Source organism: Protopterus annectens, chromosome 12.part0 (assembly GCF_019279795.1).
Source record: "Protopterus annectens isolate FY-2018-M chromosome 12.part0, PAN1.0, whole genome shotgun sequence".
In the NCBI taxonomy this organism is placed as follows: Eukaryota; Metazoa; Chordata; order Ceratodontiformes; family Protopteridae; genus Protopterus; species Protopterus annectens.
Genome location: NC_056746.1, coordinates 332,243,565 through 332,266,806, shown reverse-complemented (window position 1 = coordinate 332,266,806; position 23,242 = coordinate 332,243,565). Strand labels below are relative to the sequence as shown.

The 23,242-nt window shown below is 39.2% G+C and overlaps 1 protein-coding gene across 3 annotated transcripts in view; it reads right to left on the bottom strand.

The window, feature by feature from the left end:
- ARHGAP17 (Rho GTPase activating protein 17) overlaps positions 1–23,242 on the bottom strand; it is a 1,246,301-nt gene that overhangs the window by 119,911 nt on the left and 1,103,148 nt on the right. For all 3 annotated transcript variants that reach the window (XM_044089406.1, XM_044089407.1, XM_044089408.1), the window contains one exon: positions 11,700–12,311. In XM_044089406.1, coding sequence (XP_043945341.1) covers positions 11,700–12,311 — 612 coding nt within the window. The remainder of the gene's footprint in view (positions 1–11,699; positions 12,312–23,242) is intronic.

Sequence of the window (23,242 nt, the reverse complement as noted above, 5' to 3'; positions counted from 1 at the left end):
GGGGCCTGGAGTGCCTCCTCGATAGCCTCGACGGAGATCGGGTCTCCTCCTCCTCAGGACCCGTGAAAAGCACACAGGGACCGGAGCGAAGGAGGAGATCGAACCGACAGGAGCCGGGAGAAGCCTGCAGGCTGGCGGGGCCGAAACAGAGGTCTCGGCCCGCTTGTGGTGCTTCTCCCTCCGTCCTTTAGTAGCATCCCTCCTCTCCAGAAGCGGGAGTTTGAGTCCCAGGAGCAGGAGGGTGCCACAGGGGAACAACTGTAGCTACAGTAGTCTCGGAGCGGAGGCGGAGCCGAGTCTGGCGGTAAAAGACCCGCCAAGACCAGCTTGGACCTCCGCTCCCTCAGTGCCCTGGGGTTGAACCCTGCACAAATGGAACAACCAGATGTGAGGTGTTCAACCCCGAGACACTTAACACACCGAGTGTGGCCATCAGCCGGTGAGAGCTTATGGCCACACTCGAGCATTTCGAAAAAATAGATTTAGGCTGGTCAGCCATAATCTATAAATCACTAAAGCTACTGAAAGTAACTTAAAACAAAAAGACACACAGGCCTACACACAAACTCTACGCACAGCGAGGGGAGGGAATAAAAATTGCTTAATTTAACTCAAAATAAACTCAAAATACACTTATAAGAAAGGGAAACCTAAACTTTCACACAGAATCACTCAAAAAACCAAAAATTCTCTGATTTTTACAAGTAACAAAATCCACTTAGCTGAGAGCTATGTACCCAAATCCAGTCACCAGCGCGGCAAACGAGATCTGAGGTCATGAGGGTAGAGCAGGGCATTATGGGTGAGGGGAGGAGCTGAGAGCTTGGATCCATAGCTGGAAAACCATGCCGGTTCGGATCCGATATCGGATCCATAACCCACAGGTTGCAGACAAATGAATATCCTACTTCAGATCTCAAATTAATGACTAAATTTGGGACTACAAAGCATCAATCACATTTGTGAAACATGGCGGAACAAGAAGACCTGGAAATAGCGGACTTTTTGATTTTGTTAAACTTGTAGGCGACTCCAAAGCATATGCCTTACTTCATGTCATTAATGTTTGGAAGACCATTAAGGAGAGGAAAAAGAGAAAGGAAAGGGGTAACTAAGTAAAACATTTTTGTTCTTAAGAGTATTTTTATAAAACTTGACATACTACATGTCATAAAGTAACACCTTTTCAGTTATTTATGTGTGCAATAGGGATAAAAATGTAAACAGGTGCTTTTTTTCCTTCCTTCCTTCTTGTTCAGTTTTAAGGAATGTAAGCACTGCAATGTAAAAAGAGAAGAAAGCTTAGATAAAAGAGCATGATACAAGTAAAACTGATATGTTTTTTATTATTTTTGTACAGTTGAATGACTGGATTAACGCCCATGGCTTAATGCAACAAGCTTTAAGGGGAAACAAGTAAATAAAATAACACAAAGCAATGAAACATTTTCCTCTAACAAATTAATGTTCATACTGCAACATGAGAAACCTTTAGCTGAAGACAACTGTGCATCTGGTTCTCATGTTTCTATGGAGAACGGATAACGGGAAAAAACAGAATAATCTCTTCTTTCAATGGCTAAAAGATGATGTTTTCTGAAAACATTCAAGCTGTTTCTGACATCTGGGAGAAGAATAAAAATAAGAAAAACAGGCAGCACTTGATGTTCGTTTAAGTACAGGCATAGCTCCTAACCTCTAAGCACAAAAAAATCTTGGCAAAGCTAAAAATAATGAGGGGACAAAACCCCCAAAACAGAGACAAATTAAATATTGCTCTTATAAACTTAATTGCTAGAATCAAAGCTCTTGTGTTACTATGCATTTTCTGAACGATATTAAGTCTGAAACTCAAATGCCTGTCATTTAATGAACTGAATCCTCATTGATTTGCAACAAAAATCTAGAAAATCACAAATTGTATGAGGAACAGACCAAAAATATGAGGCAAAAATCTGGGCAGTTCAGAGGTATGACCACAGGCTATACCATGCTTGTTAGCATGGACAATCTTCATTATAGGTCAGTCCAGGTCTGTGAGTGTTGCTGTCAACCTGGGACAACTGTTCCTGTTAGGAGGGTTAAACTTCATTATTTGAAGATGTACATAGTTTTTTGTGTTTGTATAAAACAAATATGTTCTGGAGGTGTGTTTTTTTTTTCTTTTGTTTGAGGGTTTCCATTAGAACAAAAAGTCTTGTAAGATGTGACACAGGTTCAAATGAATATAACAAGAAACACCTGTATAAAAGATCAAATTGTCAAACTAACATATGCATCTAAAGCTAAAACTAGACATTAAAAAAAAAAAAGCTGTTATACACAATATGTATGTAACTTCTTATCATGTTAACACTTTCCATATCTTTAAATGTGAATGGTTTCACAGGTATATACAAAAAGAAAAAAAGTGGACTACATTAAAAAAAGTGCATAGTACAAATAGCTATGCCACAGGAGACATTTGGAAAGAATGTGAATATGATAAAGAAAGAATTTTAGAATGGTTAGTCAGTGGAATTTCTTGGACATAAGAAAAGGGAAGTTACTTCTATCAATATTAGCGCTCCTCTAGCAAATTAAAATAAGAGGTGAAAAATAACTGCTAAGGGGCTAATGGCAAGGGAGGAGGATTACACTGGCATGTATTTATATTCCACCTAAAACTGCTACAATGGAGCTTAAGAAAATACTGGGAGAAATAATCAAGTTTCAGCAGGGAATAATACTTACAGATGGGGACTAGAATTTGATTTGCAACAGCGAACATGTATGAGGGGCTAGAATGGAAAATGTAACAAAAGAAGGTAGATTTTTGAAGACATTTATGAAAATATTGGGTATTGAAGATGTGAATTCAGTAGTAGGAACTTGGACAGAATTTACATATTATTCGCCAAGGTAAAAAAAAACATGGGCTAGGCTACAGAGAAATTATATTTCACAGGAACATGTGCATCGAATTGAAAGTTTTGATATGCATTCAATAACTATTTCAGATCATGTACCAATAATAACAAACAAAAATGCATGGTAATGAAAAAAGTGAGACACTGGTACTTCCCCACCTACCTGTTAAACAGGACTTTATGGACTGGGTAGTGGAAATCATTCGGGAGTTATCGGGGAAGGTAAAAATTGCTTCAGAAAATATAGCTAGGGAGTGGGATAAAATGAAAGTTTAAGAGAGTTTTAAAATAGTGTAGAAATAAAAAAGTTGTTTTTAAGAAGGGACAAGAATTATTTAGACGGACTGACGAAAGTTATAATATTGCAAATCGGGAGAATCTCACAGAACAAGAGGCAGCACAAATGCAGAATGCTAAAGAGAAAATAAGGGACTACACCTCTATAGTATGCACGAGTTTAGAAAAATTACGGTTAAGCAACTGTTATTTTTGATAACTCCAGAGCAAAAGTTTTTAGTACGACTTATGCAGTAGAAAGAAGAAAGGGCCGTTTGCCAAGCTTAGGGAGCCTACAATTTTTATTTATTTATTTATTTGTTATTGTTTGTTAACTGGGTTAGTCCAGCTGGGCTTGTGGCCCATTTTCAGTGGAGACCCGAGGAGAAAAGCTCCGATACATAGTATAAAATAAGAGATTTGGAACATTACAAAATATAAAATACAGAAATTTGCAACATTACAAAATATAAAGTACAGAGTTTTGTCAAACTTGGAAAAGGCAGAATTACAGAAAGTTGCCACATTAGTAATAGATAATGTGAGTATCATATGTCAATATTAGTATGTACAGGAATAACAGTTTTACAATAATATATACACTGCTTTGCAATTAAGAGGGTGTCCATTTGAGAATATGTGTAAGATAGGCCAGAGGCTGGCATGCAAAAGAAATAATTTTTGGAAAGATGTACAGAGAAAAACCTATGACGTTTTGTTAAATTTGACAAAGAAAAAATGATTTAGGTGTGGAGGTAGTGGTGTGGGTGTTTTAGGTGGGAGCATGTGAAGGACATTCCCATTTGGAGGCCAGATGGGAGAGAAGCATGGATTTGAAGTTGTTATGGTTTGATATGTTACGTAGTGGTGTGGGAGAGCGTTCCACAGTTTGGCTATGGTGTGGGATAGTAATAGTTGACCAGGTGGGTGTAGGGGTTTGTGTACATGTAGGAGGTTTTGGACTTTGGATCTCAGGGTGCAGCTAGGTGTGTAGGGTGTTAGAGATTTGGCAAGAGAGGGGCATTCTGTTGGTTTAAAGATGAGTTTGTGGGCTGTTGTAAGTTGTAGGTATTTTAGGTGGTTGTGGAGTTCTAGCCAGTTTAGGGTGTGAAAGGAGTGGCAGTGATGGGAGGAATTCTTAGAATTGGTTGCACAATTTCAGATTTTGTTGGAACAAGCTTTGAGTTTGGAATGGAGGCCAAGTTGTAGGTTGGAGAATAGAGGAGCACTGTACAAGAGAGAGGGGAGAAGGAAAGTAGATGCGAGGGTTTGACGGGAGGAGGGAGTAAGGTAGCAGTTATGTCTGTAGAGGAGACAGAGTTTCTGGTGGGTTTTTTTGACTGCAGAGAGGATGTGGGAATCGCATTTTAGGTTTCCATCAATGTTTAATGCCAAGTAGTTTGGTAATAGGAACGATTTCTAGAGGGGAGTTACTGTGGCTTTTGATGGAAAATTGGTCCTTGTTGAATTGGGAGGTTTTGGTGGGAGTGAAAATCATTAGTTTTGTTGGCATTTAGGGCTAGATGATGGGATTGCATCCATGATTCTGTTTTGGAGAAGGCTATTTGGGTATTAAGTAGAAGTTTGGAGGGGCAGGAGTCTGAGCAGATGATGGTGGAGTCATCAGCATATTGTATGACTGAGGCGCCAGGGATGGAGTGGTGGAAGTTGTTGATGAATAAGTTAAAGAGGAGTGGGCCCAGTACTGATCCTCGAGGAACTCCTGTGGGTGTAGGAAAGAAAGGGGAAGTTGATTCTTTCCATTGTACAGCCTGTTGGCGCATGGAAAGGTAGCTGGAGAACCAGGCTAAGGTTGAGGGAGATAGGTACAAGTGTGAGAGCTGGGAGAGGAGTAGGGAATGGGAGATTGTGTCGAATGCCTTTGAGAGGTCAAGAAATAGAGAAGATACGTATTTGCCACTATCACATGCTAGGTTGACCGTTTCAAGGAAGGAAAGGAGGGCTGTCATGGTGCTGTGGCCAGGGCAGTAGATGTGCTGGGTGAGACAGGAGTTTGTGCTGGGTTAGGTAGGGCATTAGCTGAGAGTGGATGGTTTTCTCCAGAATTTTAGAGAGGAGAGAGTATAGCTATGGGTCTGAAGTTGGCAGTGTTTGTGTTCTTAATCTCTCTCCACAACGGTGGTATGTATGCATGACGCCAGATGGTTGGTACATAGGATTCCTGAATGGATCTATTTATGAGAATGGATATGGGATAGGCTATTGATTCAGCTGATATTTGAAGAAAATTAGCTGGAATGTTGTCAGGGGCATTGTGGCATGGTTTTAGCTTTTGGAGTAGTCATTTTACAGTGTTGGTGGAGATGGGTTTAAGGCAGAACAGGGGGGGGAGGGTGAGGGGATAGCATTGGTGGGTGGGGTTGGGGAAAGTGGACAATAATTTAGCTATGCAATCAATGAAAAATGTGTTGAATTTAGTGGCTGTTTCAAGGCTTGAGAGGTTAGGATTGGGGCAGGGGTTGGTATTATTACCAGGGTTGAGTATTGAGGAGATGGATGTCCAAAATTTCTTTGGGTTTTTTGAGTGCTTGGATTGCAGATTGCAGTAGTAGTTTTTGCGATCTTTTGTTATTGATTTTTTGGCTAGGTTACGTAGATGTTTATATTCCTGGTGGGTGCTGGGGTTTGTTTCGTTTTTGGTACAGTTTCCACTTTTTGTTTTGTTGATTCATTATCAGTTTAGTTCCTAGGGATAGCCAGGGGCAGGGATTAGTTTTGATGCATTTGGTTTGTAGGGGGGCTAGTTTATCAAGTGAGGTAAGGAAAGTATGGTTAAAATACAAGACAACGTTATCTAGTGGGAGGCTTTTTAGTGGAGACCAGTCAGTAATATTAAGACATTCAGAGAAGATTTTGGGGTTGAAGGAAGCTAGTTTACAGGATTGCTTGAATAGTTGGTGTTTTTCTATGTGAGAGGGTAAGCAGTCTATGAAGACTGGTAAATGGTCGCTTAGGGGGTCTGGTATTATGCCGAATTTGGAGATATAGTTGGGGTGGGTTGTTAATATCCAGTCTAAGATGGTACCAGAGGTACCATCTTTATTTGACCTGGTTGGGAGGTTTATTAGTTGGGTGAAATTGTAGACGTTGATTGAGTGAGATGGGGTACCTAAGAGGAAGGGGGCCCAGTTAATATTTATGTCACCTAGAATGTAGGTTTCATTTTTGATGTTTGAGCTAAACCATGAGAGGATGTCTTTTCGAGTTTTGGTGGGATGTAGATGGAGCAGATGCAGATGGATTTGCAGTTGCTAAGTTTTAAAAAGCCTGCAGTCAATTCTGCATTGGCAAAAGTTGGGATGAGGTTGGTCAGTGGAGTAAAAGTGATGGAGGGGTAGATAACAGCTACATCACCTCATTTTCTATGAGGCCTATCACTGCATATGATATGGTAGTCTGGGGTGAGGATTTAGTCATCTCTGATGGTGGGTTTTAGCCAGGTCTCAGAGACTGCAGTTATGTCTGGCTGGTTGTGATGGAGCCAGGCGTGTAGGTTGGGGATTTTATTACAGAGGCTTTGTGTATTTAGGGTCATGAGGCGGATAGCCTTGAGTTTGTGTGGATTTGAATTTGGATTAGGGTGGGTAATGCTGGGGCTTGGACCTGGGTTAGGGTGGATGTCACCGGAGAGAGAGAGAGAGAGTGAGACATGGGGGAGGAGCTGACTGAGGAGTAGAGAGGATAGAGAAATATGATTTTGCCGGGGGAGGGTTTTCTTTGATAAAGCAGTTAGAGTAGGGTGAGGTGTTGTTGGGGTGGGGAGTATGGTGGGTTTGAAAAGATGGGATGGGTTGGAAGAGTAGAGTTCTGGGGAGATGTGTGAATATGGGTGGCATGTATGTGGGATGCCTGAGGTGGTAGTATGTGTGGTTAGAGGTAGGTGTGTGTTGGTGGGGAGGTTAAGCTGGGCAATATAGGTTAGGGATAATAGAAGGGTAGTTAGTAGTAGAGTTTGTAGGGGGAAGGTAGGCATTGTTGTATGGGTGTGTGAGGAGTGGTGTGTGTATGGGAGAGGGTGGGGTGTGCGTGTATGAGAGTGGGAGGGGTTAGGTATAGGGTGTTTATGATTGGTGTAGGTGTTGAGGGGGGTGTGGTGTGAGGAAGTATAAGTGTAGGTGTGTGAGATTTGGGGGTAAGGTAGGGGAGCGGAGTGAGCCCATAGGGCGAATAACCAGAGATCTTACACAGGCATTATAATTATTTCAGAAATTTTATGAAAATCTCTATAAAGCAGAGAAATGTGGAAATCAAGAAAAAGTTAAAATAAACATTTTTGTGGAAATATTAAATATGCCAAAATTTGAGGGAGATGAGGCTCAATTACCAAAAGGAAAGTAGGAGATGGGATAAAATGGTGATGTATAACCAATCTATAGGAAAACCTCCAAGAATAGATGGTATTCTTATGGAAGTTTGGAAGCTAGGTTGGAAGAAAGTGATAAAGATCTGGACAAAAGCTGTGGTGGCTGTAATACCAAAAAGATGGCATTTCCAGATCCAGCTTCATATGGACCCATTTCAATTCTAAACCATGATTATATAGTGTCTGTATAAAAGAATAGCAAAGGTGATGCCACAATTAATAGATATGGATCAGTGGGGTTTTCTGGAGGGGAGGCAAACATTTGACAGCATTCAATGACAACCAGAGGGATGCAAAATGTCAGAAAACACCACTGTTGTTGGTGGGCCTTAATGCAGAGAAAGCACTCAAAAGAGTCATCTGGGATTTTATGAGTAGGTCAATGGAAGCATTTCCATTCCCTGACAAAATAACAAGGTCGATTAGGAGGTGAAAATTGAAGTGGGGGTGGTTCTTCTCTGATAAGTTCTGTTGGAGCAGAGGAACCAAGCACGGATTTCATTTTTACCCTTTACTTGTATTATATTTAGAACCATTGGCAAAGAAAATAAGGAACTCTGGAATTCAAGGACATAACTGGCATGGTAATCAAGAAAAGTTACCTTTATTTGCAGATGATATTACTGTGGAACATTCTGAAACATTTTTAAGTTTTTTTCAGAATATAAAATTAACAAAGATAAAAGACATTGCTGTAAACTACGTACCCACACATGAATTGGTTCAGCAATACCCATATTTTTTGTGGGTATGATAAAATGAAGTACTTAGATGTATAGATTAAGAAGGATTCCGTTACGGCAGCTAAGGATATATGGGTAGAGAATAAACAAAAGATAATATAAAAACTGAGAAACTGAAAGCTCTGTTTTATGGATATGGATAACATTTACATTGCTTATACCTTGCTTTTACTCTCTCTGGTTTTACACACAGGTCAGGCATATTTTCATCAACCAGAGGAGGAGAAGTTTTGGATAGCAATTAAGAGATGAAGGATTTTATCTGGGATGGGAAGAGGGCAACAGCCAAGTGGGATAAGCTGATTCTTTCAATAGAACAAGGTGGCTTGGGATTTCCCGATTTGAAGGGGTATTTCAGAGCTACACAGTTAAGGCTCCTATACATAGCACAAGCAGAAAGCTATAATTCAAAGTGGAAAGGGGGGGCAGTGAAACAAGATGAAAACTCAAGAAATAAGGAGACTGGGATTTTGAATGCAGATCCTTAGTGACAATTACCTTATTTATATTACATTCATAAATTAGCAGGAAGTATTTTAAGAACTAAGCCAGTAAGAGAAAGGAGATTCTGCAGACAGGGAGGACTGCAATTAGGAGTACAGAGAATAGGCAAGAGGAGGGTGAGGTTTGCTGAAGAAAACTGGCAAAGGAACCAAGGTACTCGGAGCAAATAATCTGAGTGGGAAGGTAAGAGAATAGTTAGAGGCCAAGAATTCATTTGGACCGCAGGCTAGATATTGCCTTCCCTATGAAGGATTGATGGAATGCAGACAAAAAGAAAGGAATAGGAGGATCTAATGTGAAAGACCAGCACAGGAAGAGTTTTTAGTTGAATCTAGAACAGAAGCTGTTATTAAATAAAGGACAATTAAGGAATATAAATATTGCATGATAACTATAAAAAACAATCAGTGGAGGCTTTAAAGGATTGGGAAGAGATACTGGATTAGCAATTCACAAAAAAACAATGGGAAGATATAGGAATGGTGCCCAAATACACAACAAAGTCTAGAAGATTTAGGATCTTTGCTTGGAAATGTTTTCATAGGTATTTTTATACTCCAAGCAGACTCCAAAGAACTCCTCCTCAGGTAGACTGCAAATGGTGGAAGTGTGATGAGGAAGAAAAGTGTCAATTGGAAACATTTTTGACTAGTATAATGAGTTAGCAGATGTTAAAAATTCCCAGCATACTACTCTGTCATATGTATTGGGTGAGCAAATAGGTGTAATTAAGGAAATTGTGTTTTTGAGCTGTGATACAGAATCGGAATCATCTAGACATAGTAAGGCCTTCTTGAGTTTAATTCTGGTGGCTACCAAAAAAAGCATTCACTAGAAAATGGAAATCAAAGTGTAAAGTAATCGCTCTAGAACTAGTGAATATAAGTGGGATCTCTAGAAAAGTGTATGAGCAAATTACATAGAAAAAAATGAGAATTGTGGGAACAATGCATGCAGAATAATGTTTTGTTGGAGGAATGAGGTTTAAAAGAAGGCAGGAACTGAATGAGCTATGCAATATTTGGCTGATGACTGTATAGAAGTAAGAGATGTATAATGTTTGCAACTAAAAATATATCAATATGGTTTGTTTTCATTTACATAAATGTGACTGCCTATGTCATAAATGACAATTCAATAAAGATGTTTCTTGTTTAAAAAAATATTACCACAGAACAACAATATGTTAACATGAATGTTCTGCCTGATAATCAGAGCAGAATGTCACAGCTCTAGCTGGAAATGTAATACAACAGCAAACATGGTTTCCCGGAATTTTTAAATCCTGTGTGTTAACAATTTCCATTGCTACAAACTGAAATGCAAAATGACAAAGCTCCATTCAGACCAACCCACCCCCAACATGTCACAGCGCCAGTTAAAGTATGGCTCAAAGTATTACAGAATGGGTCTTGTAAACATTACTTTCCAAAATTATTTTACAATAGTGTGTTATTTATCCACTGCTCTCTAGGTACAGAATACCCCTGTTCCAGTCACCATCCCCCAAACATTACAACGGTCAGAAATGTAGCGTGTTTACTTCATGACAGTTTTAGGTTATTAACCTAAAAAAAAAAAAAAACCTGTCTGAAGAAATAAGTAGTTGCTTATGTGATTACACAGTATTAGTAAGACCTCACCCAACAAATGAAAACAAAACTGTGGTAAAAACTTTGAGTGGCTGCATGGATATAGTGTTAGACTTAGCCTTTGAGATTGTGTGGCAAATCTATGGTCATATGAATCAGTGCATTTAAAGAATGTAAATCCAGTCTCGGTTGCCTACACACTCCATGACTGAAATCATATCACGGCATTAATTAGAAGTAGTAAATTTATGTTGTAAATAAAAAATAAAAAAGAATGTTATACAATGACAATACTGGATTAAGGTAATGAATGATCCTACCTAGATGTGAAAAACAATGTGGTATAGGGCTTAAAAACCTAGATTTCAGCCAAAATGACTTTCAGATTATGAAGATGAATAAAGACTATGCTTTCCCAACATCTAAAAAGGCATTTCATTTTGGCAGTTTTAGAAACAGGCATAGATAATATTTTGTTTATTCACTGCAAGACTGGTACTCATTGATCCAAAGTTCACAAACCAGTTTTTGGGAAAATATCCTTAGGCCTGCTGCTTTTTAAGATGCACAAAGTTTTAGGTTTAGTCACTGAAACAGTTCCTAGTAGGGTTAATGGCTTAGTAATTTGAGTTGAGGCATATATGATTATTTTGTTAAGTACTGAAACATTTTATTTTCAAGCATGTTTTCTGTACTTTCTCCAGATGGAACTAACAATGGTCCATAGACCATTTGTGCAAATCCAATTACGTGGCTTAAAAGACGTATTTCAGAGTTGTAGTTTCCGATAGCCTGCATTTTTATTCTCTTGTTATATTCTTCATGCAGCAAGGAGCAGCAGGACTTTGGCAATAACTGCAAGTCAGAGTTTAAACTGTACATTAAATCAGATGGCCAGCATACATGCAATGCATCAGCTACTTACTAAAGTGCAAAAAGATAAACTTTTTATTTTTCTGTACCTGTTCTAATAGTTTGTACTAATTATAGCACATACTTCATATTCAACTACATGCTGTTGGGGAAAGCAGATGGAATGTAGGGTGAGGTTGTGGAGGACATGCCCCTCTGTGTTAAGATTACAATCCAGATTACTGGCAAATATGAGCATTTTCCCAATTTCAAATAAATTGTAAATGCTATTGTTACATAAATAATGAATGTAAAAAATTCCAAAGAACGTAAAAAAATCCTTAACTAATGATTTCAGTTTGGTTGCTTAACTGTTGCATACTTATATACTATAATGTGATGTATTCTTTCAAAAAGATAAAAAACAGATCCTACATACCTGTAACAACTTTTGAAGATGTTGAGTTTTGACTTGGCTGGGCATTATCTCCAAATGCTGGAGGCTGCGGTGGTGGTGGTACACTAGGACGAAATCTTGGCTTTGGTACTGGTTTGGGCCTTGGGAGAGTGCCGGAGTGCAGAGGAGGAGATGACTGGAACTGATGAGTTTCTTGGTTTGTTGAGGTAGTCTGGGCCTGTGACAGTGGACGAGCTGTCTGCAGTCCTACACCATGCAATTCCACTGGAGGTGTACTAGGTGGGCTTGGGGATTGAGGAGGTGGAGGTGAAGCTGGTTCCAACCCTGGGTCTTTGGCTATCTGAAACAACTTCGGCTGCAGTGGAGGAGTAGTGGTCTGCATTGGAGGTTGAGGAGGGGGATGATTAGGAGCCTGTATAGGGGGCTGACTGCTAGAAAGTCTACGTGGTTGAAGAGAAGGATGAGAAGCAGACAAAACCTGACTTGATCCAGTGTTAGAAAGCTGACTTACAGGGTGGCCATTAGATGACAGCTTGGGAGACTGAACAGAGTTCTGAGCAACAGGTGTGGTGGGTCCTTGGCTTCCAGTTTGTCCCAGAACTTTTGGAGGTGCAGGTGCAGGCTTCTTTGTACCTACAAAACATTACACAACCATTAGATACATACTGGAAAATAACTACATTAACAGTTTTCTTATATTAAGTTCTATTACTAGTTTAATGCAAAATTCTGATTACTCCAGATGCTTATGTCATAGTTTTTTCTCTTAATGTGCTATGAAGTGACAGTAAATAAGAACTAGCTGTTCTTTTGTTACAACAGAAGCTGTATTTTACATATTTCATAGAATGGCAACATTATGGCAGTAGTCACAATTACAATGCAAATGAGCAGGATATTAAAGAACTTGAGGAATTCTATCAACATTACATAATACACATTAGTGGCTGCATTAATTGACAGATTTGCCAAAATAGTCTGCCCTTTTGACTAAGCTAGTAATTATGCTGTTCCCCATCCAAACCCCTCTCTTCTCGTCTTTTAAACTCTGCAAGTTCTTTTCAAACAAAATATTCTAAATTTTACTGTCATCCACAAAGACAACTGTTAGTGCTTTCAGTGCTTCTGATAATACTGACACTTGTCACTAAAGTTGTAAATATAAAAACCTGCTTTTTCTAAAAATTTGCATTTCCACTGGTACAACAAAAACTGAGTCAATAAAGTCCTAGGAAGTACTTCCAAAAACAGACAATGTTTCTGCCTCTTTTGTCAATATTGGTCAATCTCCTCCAAGGCTGATGTTGCCCCATGTTGAAATGTTTCTTGTTCCTGTTTACATGCGAGTTGCAACCTTGCCAACCCCACGAAGTCCCCCTCCCCTGATTTTTGAGTCTCTCGGACCTCAACTGTTGTCCCTCATGAAAAGAATAGCCATCTCTTGCAACACTGTCATTACTCATACCATCTCCCATAACATTATTATTATTAACATTTTAACCATTTTCATAGGTAGGAGAACCATTATTAACACTGTCATTATGTTGGGGCCATGAAATAACAGCATAAACCTGTTTTTTTGAATAATCAGATCTAACTAATTTAATGTTGTTTCCTTAATGCATTGTCCTTCACAAACTTGTCAATGTCTTTCAAAACCTTGTCATAGTTTGCTTTATATTGATCAAAAAATAAATCAGAAACAATGCTTTGATTTAATAATGTAATTTAATTTTGTAAAGAAGTCAACTTACTTTTGTCTTTTTTGATTATATCCATAATTTCAAAGCCAGTTCTGTCAAACTAACCAGTTCACGAAATGCTGAAGTACCCTCTGCTATTCCCTGTGGTCGTTTCCACACTCAAACCTTTAGATACTTGTTTCAATGCCAAGGATTTGGTTAGGAATGCATTATCAAGCTGTAGTGTTCTAAATTTCCTACAAAGTTTTTCAAACAACCCCAACTGTGATTTAAGTGACATTCCCTGGTTGTGATTGCCGTTGCCACTGAAAAAATCCACTTCTACTGTATATGTTTGTAGACCTTTATGCTAACCCAGTAGTTAGCGAGGCATCCCATATCTTAAAAGACTCGTGGCACTATTTGAAATTGCTGAGACAAGCTAATGTTGGCAATACAGATTAGTTTCTTGACTGTTGATGTGGTTAACCTGTTTTTGGTAACACCTCATAAGGAGGGATTGGTATTTTTTTCAAGAAAGCCTGTTGGCTAGTAAGGTTATTGACCAATCTAAAATTAATTTATTAATAGAACTCATGGAGGTGGTTTTGACAAATAACTACATTATGTTTGAAGGTGAATTTTTCCGTCAGGAAGCTGGAGTGGCTATGAGAGCTAAATGTGCTTCAAGTTTTGCGAACTTAGCCCTCTTGAAATGGGAAAAGAGATGTGTTTTCCTCTGCCTTTATGGCAAATATTGTGCTTTATGTCAGATTTGTGGATGACATCATGCTATTATGGTGAGGGGAGGAGCAACTTGTGAACACCTTTATTGAATACCTTGATGGCACAACCACCTTCTTTGAATTCACTTTTAAATATCACACTAGGGAGACTGACTTTTTGGATATCCATCTGACTAGAGATGTTACCAGTGGAACAGTGGTAAGGACTATTCACAGGAAAGAAAATTACTCTTAACATGTTGCTGCATTTCAACAGTTGCCATCCATTACATCAAAGAAAAGGGATAGTTAAAGGTCAAATGGTAAGGCTATCTCTCGCCTCATAAGTGGCAAACTTTTTTCCAGAGAGATTTTTTTCACTAATTGGTATGTTTAAAGACAGAGGGTATCCTTTGGGGTTGCTCCTGCAAATTAAGAAGGAGGCTCTGATTAAAAGGGGGACTACATTTATGTCTATTTTAAAAGCAGGCTTAATGGTCAGTACAGTGGCCAATGACAACTTTGATTCACTTGTCTTGGTAATGCAATATAATTTAGAGACATCAACATTAGTGTACAGTATAAAAAGCTTATGGAAAGTACATTTCGACAAAATAAATGAAAGAAAAAGTAGGGTTCCAACTGAGGATAGTCTACAGTAGGGGTAGGAACCTTAAAAATATGTTGGGAGAGTGGAGTTGCTACAAAAGTTACACACATCATTAATGTACAAATGTGATGCTTGTAAGGTTTGTAAAAACATTAATGATGGCACCAGTGTGGCAGTGCAAGGGGGGGGGGGAGGGGTAGGATGCCCTGGAAGATGCAACTGCAATACCACCATGGTAGTCTACTTAGCCAAGTGCCTATCCTGTCCAGGATTTTATGTAGGGAAGACCATCAGGAAACTTTGGGACATTATTGTTGAGCATTTGAGGGATATTAAAAACAAAAATACCCAAAATGCCCTTTATTATTCATACATTGGAATGTCCAAATTTCAAAAGATTTGTATTTTTTGTTACTGATAGGGTTTGCAGTGATGTTAGGGGGGGGTGATGTTAAACTTGAGTTGGAAATTAGGAAGGCTAAGAGGCCGTTTAGACTGAACGCCTGCTGTAAACCTGGGTTAAATGATTTTGTTTCAATATCCCCCTTTTTGAAACAGAGGGTTACAGAAATAAGAGTCGTTTACATTCAAGAAATTCTTTTCTTTTTTTACAATTTTACTGCTGTCAGTTATTACTAACATTTTTTGTCTTACTTTTTGTGTATTTATTGCATTTAAAATGTGTTTCAACTAATACTATATATATTATAGTTTTTTTAATGTTTAAAACTTTAATAACAGTAAAATAAATGTAGTTTAGCTTAGGGCTACTCTTTACTTCTGATGTAACTAACTGAATGACTGATTACCTTGAGTACATAACCAAAATTTAACTTAATTGGTTTGACTCTGAAAAAGCCATTTGAATTTGGTGAAAGTGTTTAGTCTGTTGGTGCTGTATTAAACTGTTTGCTACAATTTTACTGTCTTGGTGGTTCTATTTTTTAATTTTTAGTGTTTTTCTTATTTTCTGTAGCTGTCTGCCAGTGATGTTTTGACTTTCTAAATTGTCCTGAGTTTCTTATGGGTCTTTCTGATGGCTTGATGTATGGCAGTTTCTATTGTTGTGTTATTTGGGGACATAACTGTGAAGGCAGCCCTGTTCAGGGTGTGTGTTTTGAGGAGGAATAGTAGTAGCTTTGCATTTTTTTTTATTTAGTAGGAGCTCGGAGTTATTAGACCAGGATTCAATGGAGGTAAAAGATTTCTGGGTTATATGTTGAAGATGAGACTGTTTTGGCAGACCACATGAGGGTTGAGTCGTTAGTATACTGGATTAATGAGGCACGTTTGGATGCAATACAGAGGTTATTAGTGAAAATATTAAAAAGCAGAGGACTGAAAGAAATCCTTTGGGGGGGGGGGTTCCAGAATAACTGAATGATTGGACAGACTGTTAGCCCGATATGTAGTTGTTGAACCACTGCAGGGATAGGGGTAATGGAACAATATAAGACAGCTGTTGAAATAGTTTGATTAGCTAATTATCTGTCAGGAATATCCCAGGTACTGTTTTCGCATCCAGCAATTTCTGAATTAATGATTCTCAATATATATTATTTTGCAATAAATTTGCCCTGCCATGCTTTCACCACTTCTTTGATCTAGACAAGTCCTCTTATTGATTCTAAATAAGAACACTGTTGTATACATTTGTGCCATCAGGAAAAAAATACTTTCCTTTCCGACTTTCCTGACTGTCATTTATGTATACAATGAAAATAATTCCCTCATAGCTCCTCCCCTTGTAGTTCAAAAATGGTAACCAACATTCTGTCGGTGGTGCAAATCCCATTTTCTATGTCCTTTTTTCTAGCTAGTGTTTTACGCATACCATCCACAAACCACACTAAGCCTACTTTGTCTGTGCGATACCATGGTATATGCCTTGATAAAATTTAGTATAAAATGACCTCACCCCACACTTCTTAGCACAAGAAATCTGGACAGAGACTAAAATAACTGTGGGGGTGGGGGGTGGAGGGCAAAGGCCCAAAAATAGGGACAGATTTCAAACATTGCTCTGACAGACTTGGACAGTTGGTAGAACAACAGGATTTGTGTTAGCATGCATTTTCTGAAGCATATGAAGTATGAAACTCAAACAGGTCATTTTTGAATGACTTCATCCTCAGTGATTTGCCAACCCCCCCCCCTAATTTTATAAAGAGCACACCAAAAATAAGAGTCAAAAATCTGGAAATTCTGTGAAAATCTTGACAACTAAAAGGTACGTCACCCCTTTTATTGTCAACTATCCTTGCTGCCTAATCAAAGAACAGTTTTAGAATTGTCTGGCATAATCTTCCTTTTATGAATATTGCCTTTGTGCCATTACCCAAATGGTTTCCAATTAATTTAGTAATTCTTTCCTTCAACAACGAAGCTGTAATTTTCTCTAAGCTTCTGTCTGTCTACTTCAGAAGGTAAACCACATATGCCTAGTCCTCAAACTCAAAAATAAGATTATTTTTGGTTTGCATGCTCCGAGATTATATCCTGGATCGTATGCATTTTGGTGTCAACTGTTTGATATCAATCTTTTTCTGGCATATGTAACTCAATCTAATATGTATTACGTCTGCTTACATATATTCGTATACATACACGCATGCATCTATAAAAGGTAAGAGTTAAACATTTCTGCATAATAAACACAAAGACAGTTTAAAATAAAAAATAAATGTTCACTTTTAAAATTAAAAGCAGAAACAAAAAGAAATTAGAGATGCATATAAATATGCTTACTACAACCGTAGACTTCTGATGAGAGGTCATTCTAACATTAAAACATAACTTTTGAGTTATAAAGATTTATTGGAAAGAACTAGGCTAGCTGACCTTGCAGACAATTTTAAGCCTAGCCAGTTTCCCTTCTGATGCTTTTATTAACATATTTCACATGATGTTAGATTGGCCTTACTCATCTCGTGGTAACCATAGTGAGAATAACTGGGATGAGGGGACCCATGCATGGTATAAAGTATTTAGGAGCTGCCTCTATCATTAGTAGTAAAGGTGGCAGTCCTGGGGTAAATTTTCTGTTTCTTATCAACAGATTCAATTTGTGTCTGAATATGGACAGGGATAAGCTTTGTTTTACATGGATGGAGAGTCTGTTTCAGAGCAGCGGTAACCTCTCTGAGGTATACCTGTCCCTACACATCGTTCTACTGATGTTGCAAAAAAGGATTTACATCCCTAGACGAAGTGTTTCTGATGCCATCTGACTTGCTGATGTGCCGTAAATTCATCAGTAATGGGTTGAAGGAGTCCTTCTACGCCAGACACAGGTCACCTCTTAGCAGTGTGTAGGATACAGAGTATAGTGACAGGGCTTTGAGTCAGTCCATATAGGACCCGTTTGTTTAGGCCTTGTATCCTTTTTAGTTAGGTCTATCTGTGAGCACTCCAGTTGCTGCATGTGTCTGGACAGATGCATGCCAAAGGAATCATTATACGCAATGATCTGCCAAATGTGGGTTGAGTAAAGGGGGACAATAACAACCTCATTGTTAACAAGCTGTGCAATACAGAAGAACTTTCTTATGACAATGGACTCATATTGTGAGAAAATTACTATCCACGTTACCCATGTCTTCTCGCAGCCAGAAATTGCAAAAGCACTGGCTTTTCACTCCATGTGATACCAAATTGGGTGTTGCACACACTGCATTATTCAAAAACTTGCCCTACCTAGGTAATGAAGATCTATGCATAGAACTTTTCATAAAATATGGAAATTAACTCAAGATGCTGCTTCTAGGATATTCTGGGCACAAACTGTTCTGAAATACGCAGCAGGAGTAACAGCAGCTCATAGAGACAATGAAATGACAGGTAATTCCAGAGTCTTGCAGTATTTGTTGAGGTAGAAAGCATTATAATAAGCTACCCATGTATAAAGTATTTTAGTTACAGGAAAACTCTAGCTGACTTTCACAAATAAGACAAGCTGATCTGTTTTCCTAGTCTTCACCATACAAGATGTAAAGCAGATATTCATCCACATTTTCACACATGAGGGGAAAGACCAGTATCAAAATGGATTGATTCGATGAAGCAGAAGAGATGGCCTTAAGCATAAAGGTAGCATCCATCTTAGCCTGTCACTATAGAGGACTGAGCAGGGCCCTCCCACATATAAATGCTTGTTGTTCAAAAGTTATCATACCAGAGGTGACTGCCACATAAGCCAGCATTTTTCCAAGACAGAAAATGTCAGCTCAGTTGACCAAAATGTACTTTTATGAATTTATCACTGAGTACAACCACCACCATACGCAAATACAACAAACTTTTCTTGATTACCATACTAAATGGTCAACATAATTATCTGGGGTCCAAAAAAAAAAAAAAAAAGTTTCCACCAAGTATATTTTCCTCTTTCAAGAGCTTATGACTTTAGCAATACTTTTACGAAACCCAAGGAAAGTTCCAGTGGGTTGAAAGACAACATCAGAGTGAAGGAAATGCTGCTCATTTAAATGAAAATTGATCTGAGTGACACTACTAACATTCCAGACACTGATACTATGATGCAGTGGACAGTACCAAATGGCAGACAGGATGGTTGCTTCAGGCCTGCTTAACCTGCAACAATTACTTCACTTTCTTCACTAGTGCAGTTGCCTATGGGGACAGAATCTGCTTACAAGGAGTAGCACATGCAACACTCCTTTCAGAATCTATTTGACCACAAATGTAGAAGAGAAGAATCCACAGGTATACAGGTTAAGATGAGTGCAAGATGCACCTTGATGGAAGCATACAACAAGCCATCTTTAAACGGCTCACACAAATATTGGGGAAGGTACAGTTATGCAAGTAAATTTACCATAACAATAACTGTTCAGATGATCAAAGCTACAGAAGCCTTCGTTAAATAGGTTATATCCTGCCAAAGATACAACAGCCAGCTTTCAAAGCTTCAGGGCACCTTCCACGTACTCTAACCATTAAGCAGCATGAGCTGAGCTGCCTAAAATCCCAGATTTGAGCACCAAGCCATTCACAGCTTTCACACCAACGGAGACAAGGAGGCTGAGCCCTAAGAGGAAATAGCTAGGAGTAAAAATATAAAACATATATACACAACCAGGCAAACTCAAAAACAAAGAGTGAGTGGCTAATGCAGCAATGATAATTCAAACATCTACTATTATGGTAAGTTTACTTATACAACTATATTATGTTCATCATATTGATCATTGCTGCAGTAGCCTTAACGAAATGGGTAGATTACCCTAGCTTAGTAAGTTTGTGTGGTGGAAGGGAATGGGTCCAGGAGCCCTTGGAGAATGGTCCAAGCAAAGCCTGTTCTAGTGCAAACAAAAGACAAGCCTGAAACAACCATTTGGAAATAGTCTGTTGTGAAACAGATTATCCCTTATCAAACAACTGATCTGCAGACCTGAAAGATTTTGTTCTATCAAGACAGCACCCAGGTCGTGTGTGGATATCTAAGGTATGGACAATCCTTTCTCCCTAATTTTTAGGTTCAGTAAAGAAAATGGGGAGATGGATAATTTGGCTTAAAGTAAACTCGGACACCACTTTAGGCATAAAAGAGGGTTAAGTTCTCAAAGAAAACCTGTCTTTGTGGTAAATGAGATATGGCTGACTCACCATAAGAGTGTGCAACTCACTTTTGAGGGGTCACAGCAATCAGTAAAACTGTTTTCTATGTTAAGAAACTCCAAATGGGCCAGGTTAGCTGGTTCAAATGGAGGAAGTGTTAGCATCTCCTAACACAAAATTAAGATAAGGATACACATTTTTTTTTATTTTTGGAGGTCTCTTATGTAAAACCCATTTCAAAAACATTTTGATATGGAAAAACCTTGAAATAGGGGTATCCATGGGCATACCTGCAGAAATGTCTGACAAATGAATCTAGAAAGAGGAGTAGGAGAGGCCACAGGCAAGTAACTCTCACAAATATTATAAACCAGAGGAACACTAGCTCTGAAAGGATGTTGGTCATGTTGCTGGCATCAACTGGAAAACCTTTTCCATTTGCTAATACATGATTTTTTTTTTTAGTAGCAGGTTTTCTTGCCTCCATTATTACCTCCTGCATGCCCTCAGTAAACAGGTACCTAATAGGAATTAAGACCCTATCATCCAAGCAGTCAATGGAAGTTGACTGGGGTTGGGGTGTACATGTTCTTGTTTGAGTAGAAACATTCTGCGAGGAAGCCTATGGTAATTATCCTGGCCGTTTCCAAAAGAAGGAAGAATCCTTGTTCTAGTTTCCATTTGTGAGGGTTTGCCTTTGTCCTGCTCAGCCCGTCTGCCACACAAGTTGAGCAGGACAAGCGGAGATAGTCTGCCACACAATTTTGCTCTGACAGGATGTATAAGATGCCTGTAGAGTGAAATTGATATGTGAAACTATACCCCAATCTATTATGGCAAGTCTACAAAAGGGGTAAGGCCTGGTTCCCTCTTGCTTGTTGATACACCACATGACTGGGTATTGTCTAACAACTTGAATAGGTGAAGAATTAGGAACCTCATCCTCTTAATAGATTATAAAATCTGGCCAGTTCTGGGGAAGCCCTGTTTTTCTCCCAAGCACAGAGTCTAGCAACAGTCTCAGCAAAATAAAAAACATGTCTAAGATTAATCAGGCTCACTATCTGTAGAGTCAGGGTTCTGAGTGAGAAAATTCCAGAGTTGAATCACGCACGTCTCTGTCAGAATCCTCATCCTCTGAGAACAGATACAATTCTCTGGCAATAGCTGCACTGGAACTGTGAAAAGGCAAACAGCCACCAGAAATGAATGACAGCAAAAGACACCAAGAAAGCATTGTAGAGACTCTGGCTGAAGGCCTGCCAATCAGGTAAGGCCTCTGATGCCAGAGAAATATGTCTTTTTTTTGTTTTTTCTTGAAAGGCCTAGCCAGCGTCTAGCTGGCGGTAGGCTGGAAGAAATCCCTGAAACAGCAGAAGCCAGGTCCAAAGCGCCCATCGAAGGAACTGGCTCCCCCTGGTGTCTGGAACAGGTGCCGGTACATCCTCCCTGGACGTGTCATCCGCTCTAGATTGTGTGGCCTCCTGTAAGGTACCCGCTGTACCTGTAGTGGCGGAAGCCGGGTCCTCAGCCAAGCTGACGGCGGCAACAGGTTGAGGCGTGGCAGAGGGAGGTGCAGTGGAACTAGTAGGCAGCATGGACTTGGTCTTCTTTCTTGGTGGTTTGGATGGGGCATCGGAGGTGGCTTCCATACCGAGAGCAATCTGTCTTGGTTCTCAAGATACAAGTCAAGAGCCTGTAAGTGGCGGCGAAGGATCTTGGGGATGAATGATTTACAGATGGTGCCAGTTTTTGTAATCGTGATCCCTACCCCAGGCAGAAAAGACACTGGTTGTGGGTGTCTTTATGGGAAATTTCACGACCACAGTTGCACTTACTCTTACCGGACATGAACAGACTATAAAACTACAAAAGGACTAAAGAAAAAGCCCCAATGGGGTACTTATCTTTAATGAGAAACAGATCTGACGTTCACGAGTAGCAGGAGCACCTGGTGTATAGCTGGCGGCTGAAAAGTTATGAGGGCTGGTGCGTGCAGACATCACCTTTACGGCCCACATACCTGCCACCACGTCAGACATCCGACGCACCATGAGGGACTGAAAAAGATTTGGAAACCTGGCCGGACAAGCTGATCGGAAGAAGGGTAAACCCACTAGCAGAATACTGCAACACTGGAATAGAAGGACATCTTTGTTTTATGTGGATGGAGAGACTGTTCCAGAGAAGTAGTATCCTTTTTGAGATATACTTGTCCCTCCAAGCCATTCTGTTAAGCTTGCAGAAGTTTAGATTTTTATGAAAGTATTTCTTGAGCCATCTGACCTGCTGACTGAAGTGTAATGAATGCCATAAATTCAGTACCTTGATCATGTTACAGAGCACTTCATGCAATCAGCTTTTGAAGCGATACACAGCACATGAGATGCACCCCAGTCAAACCCAAACAAGCAGATATGAAAGCATGGCAATAAGCATAGTGCAATGAGCGTTTTATTTATATATATATATATATATATATATATATATATATATATATACATACCAATTAGTTAAATAATGCATTCTATACAAAAGGAAAATGATGAATGGTATTATGAAAAGGTCCCTTGCCAAGGAAAGGGGAAAAAATAATCTTCCAGACATGACTACGTGAAAACTGAGGAACACGTAGAGAACTGTGAAGAGTTAAAAGGCAATGAGATTTCATCTGCACTGACTTGTCATCCATAGAAAGACTTCCTTGACTAAATTTCACCTTAGAGTCAGAGAAAGTCCTGCTGAGGAAGTCTGCTAAAATTGTCGTGTTCCTCCGAAAAATACACATTTTAAATGTTTGAGGTGTGGATATCCAACTCACAAATACTACCTTTGCAGAGGTTAGATTCTAGCACCATTGTTTACTCAGAGACCAGGGATTGCAAAGTTCCATTAGAGAGATTTAATTCAAATGCTTTCAGAAACGCTGGTCCTCGTTATGTGAGGCTGATGAGAAGGGAGATTTCC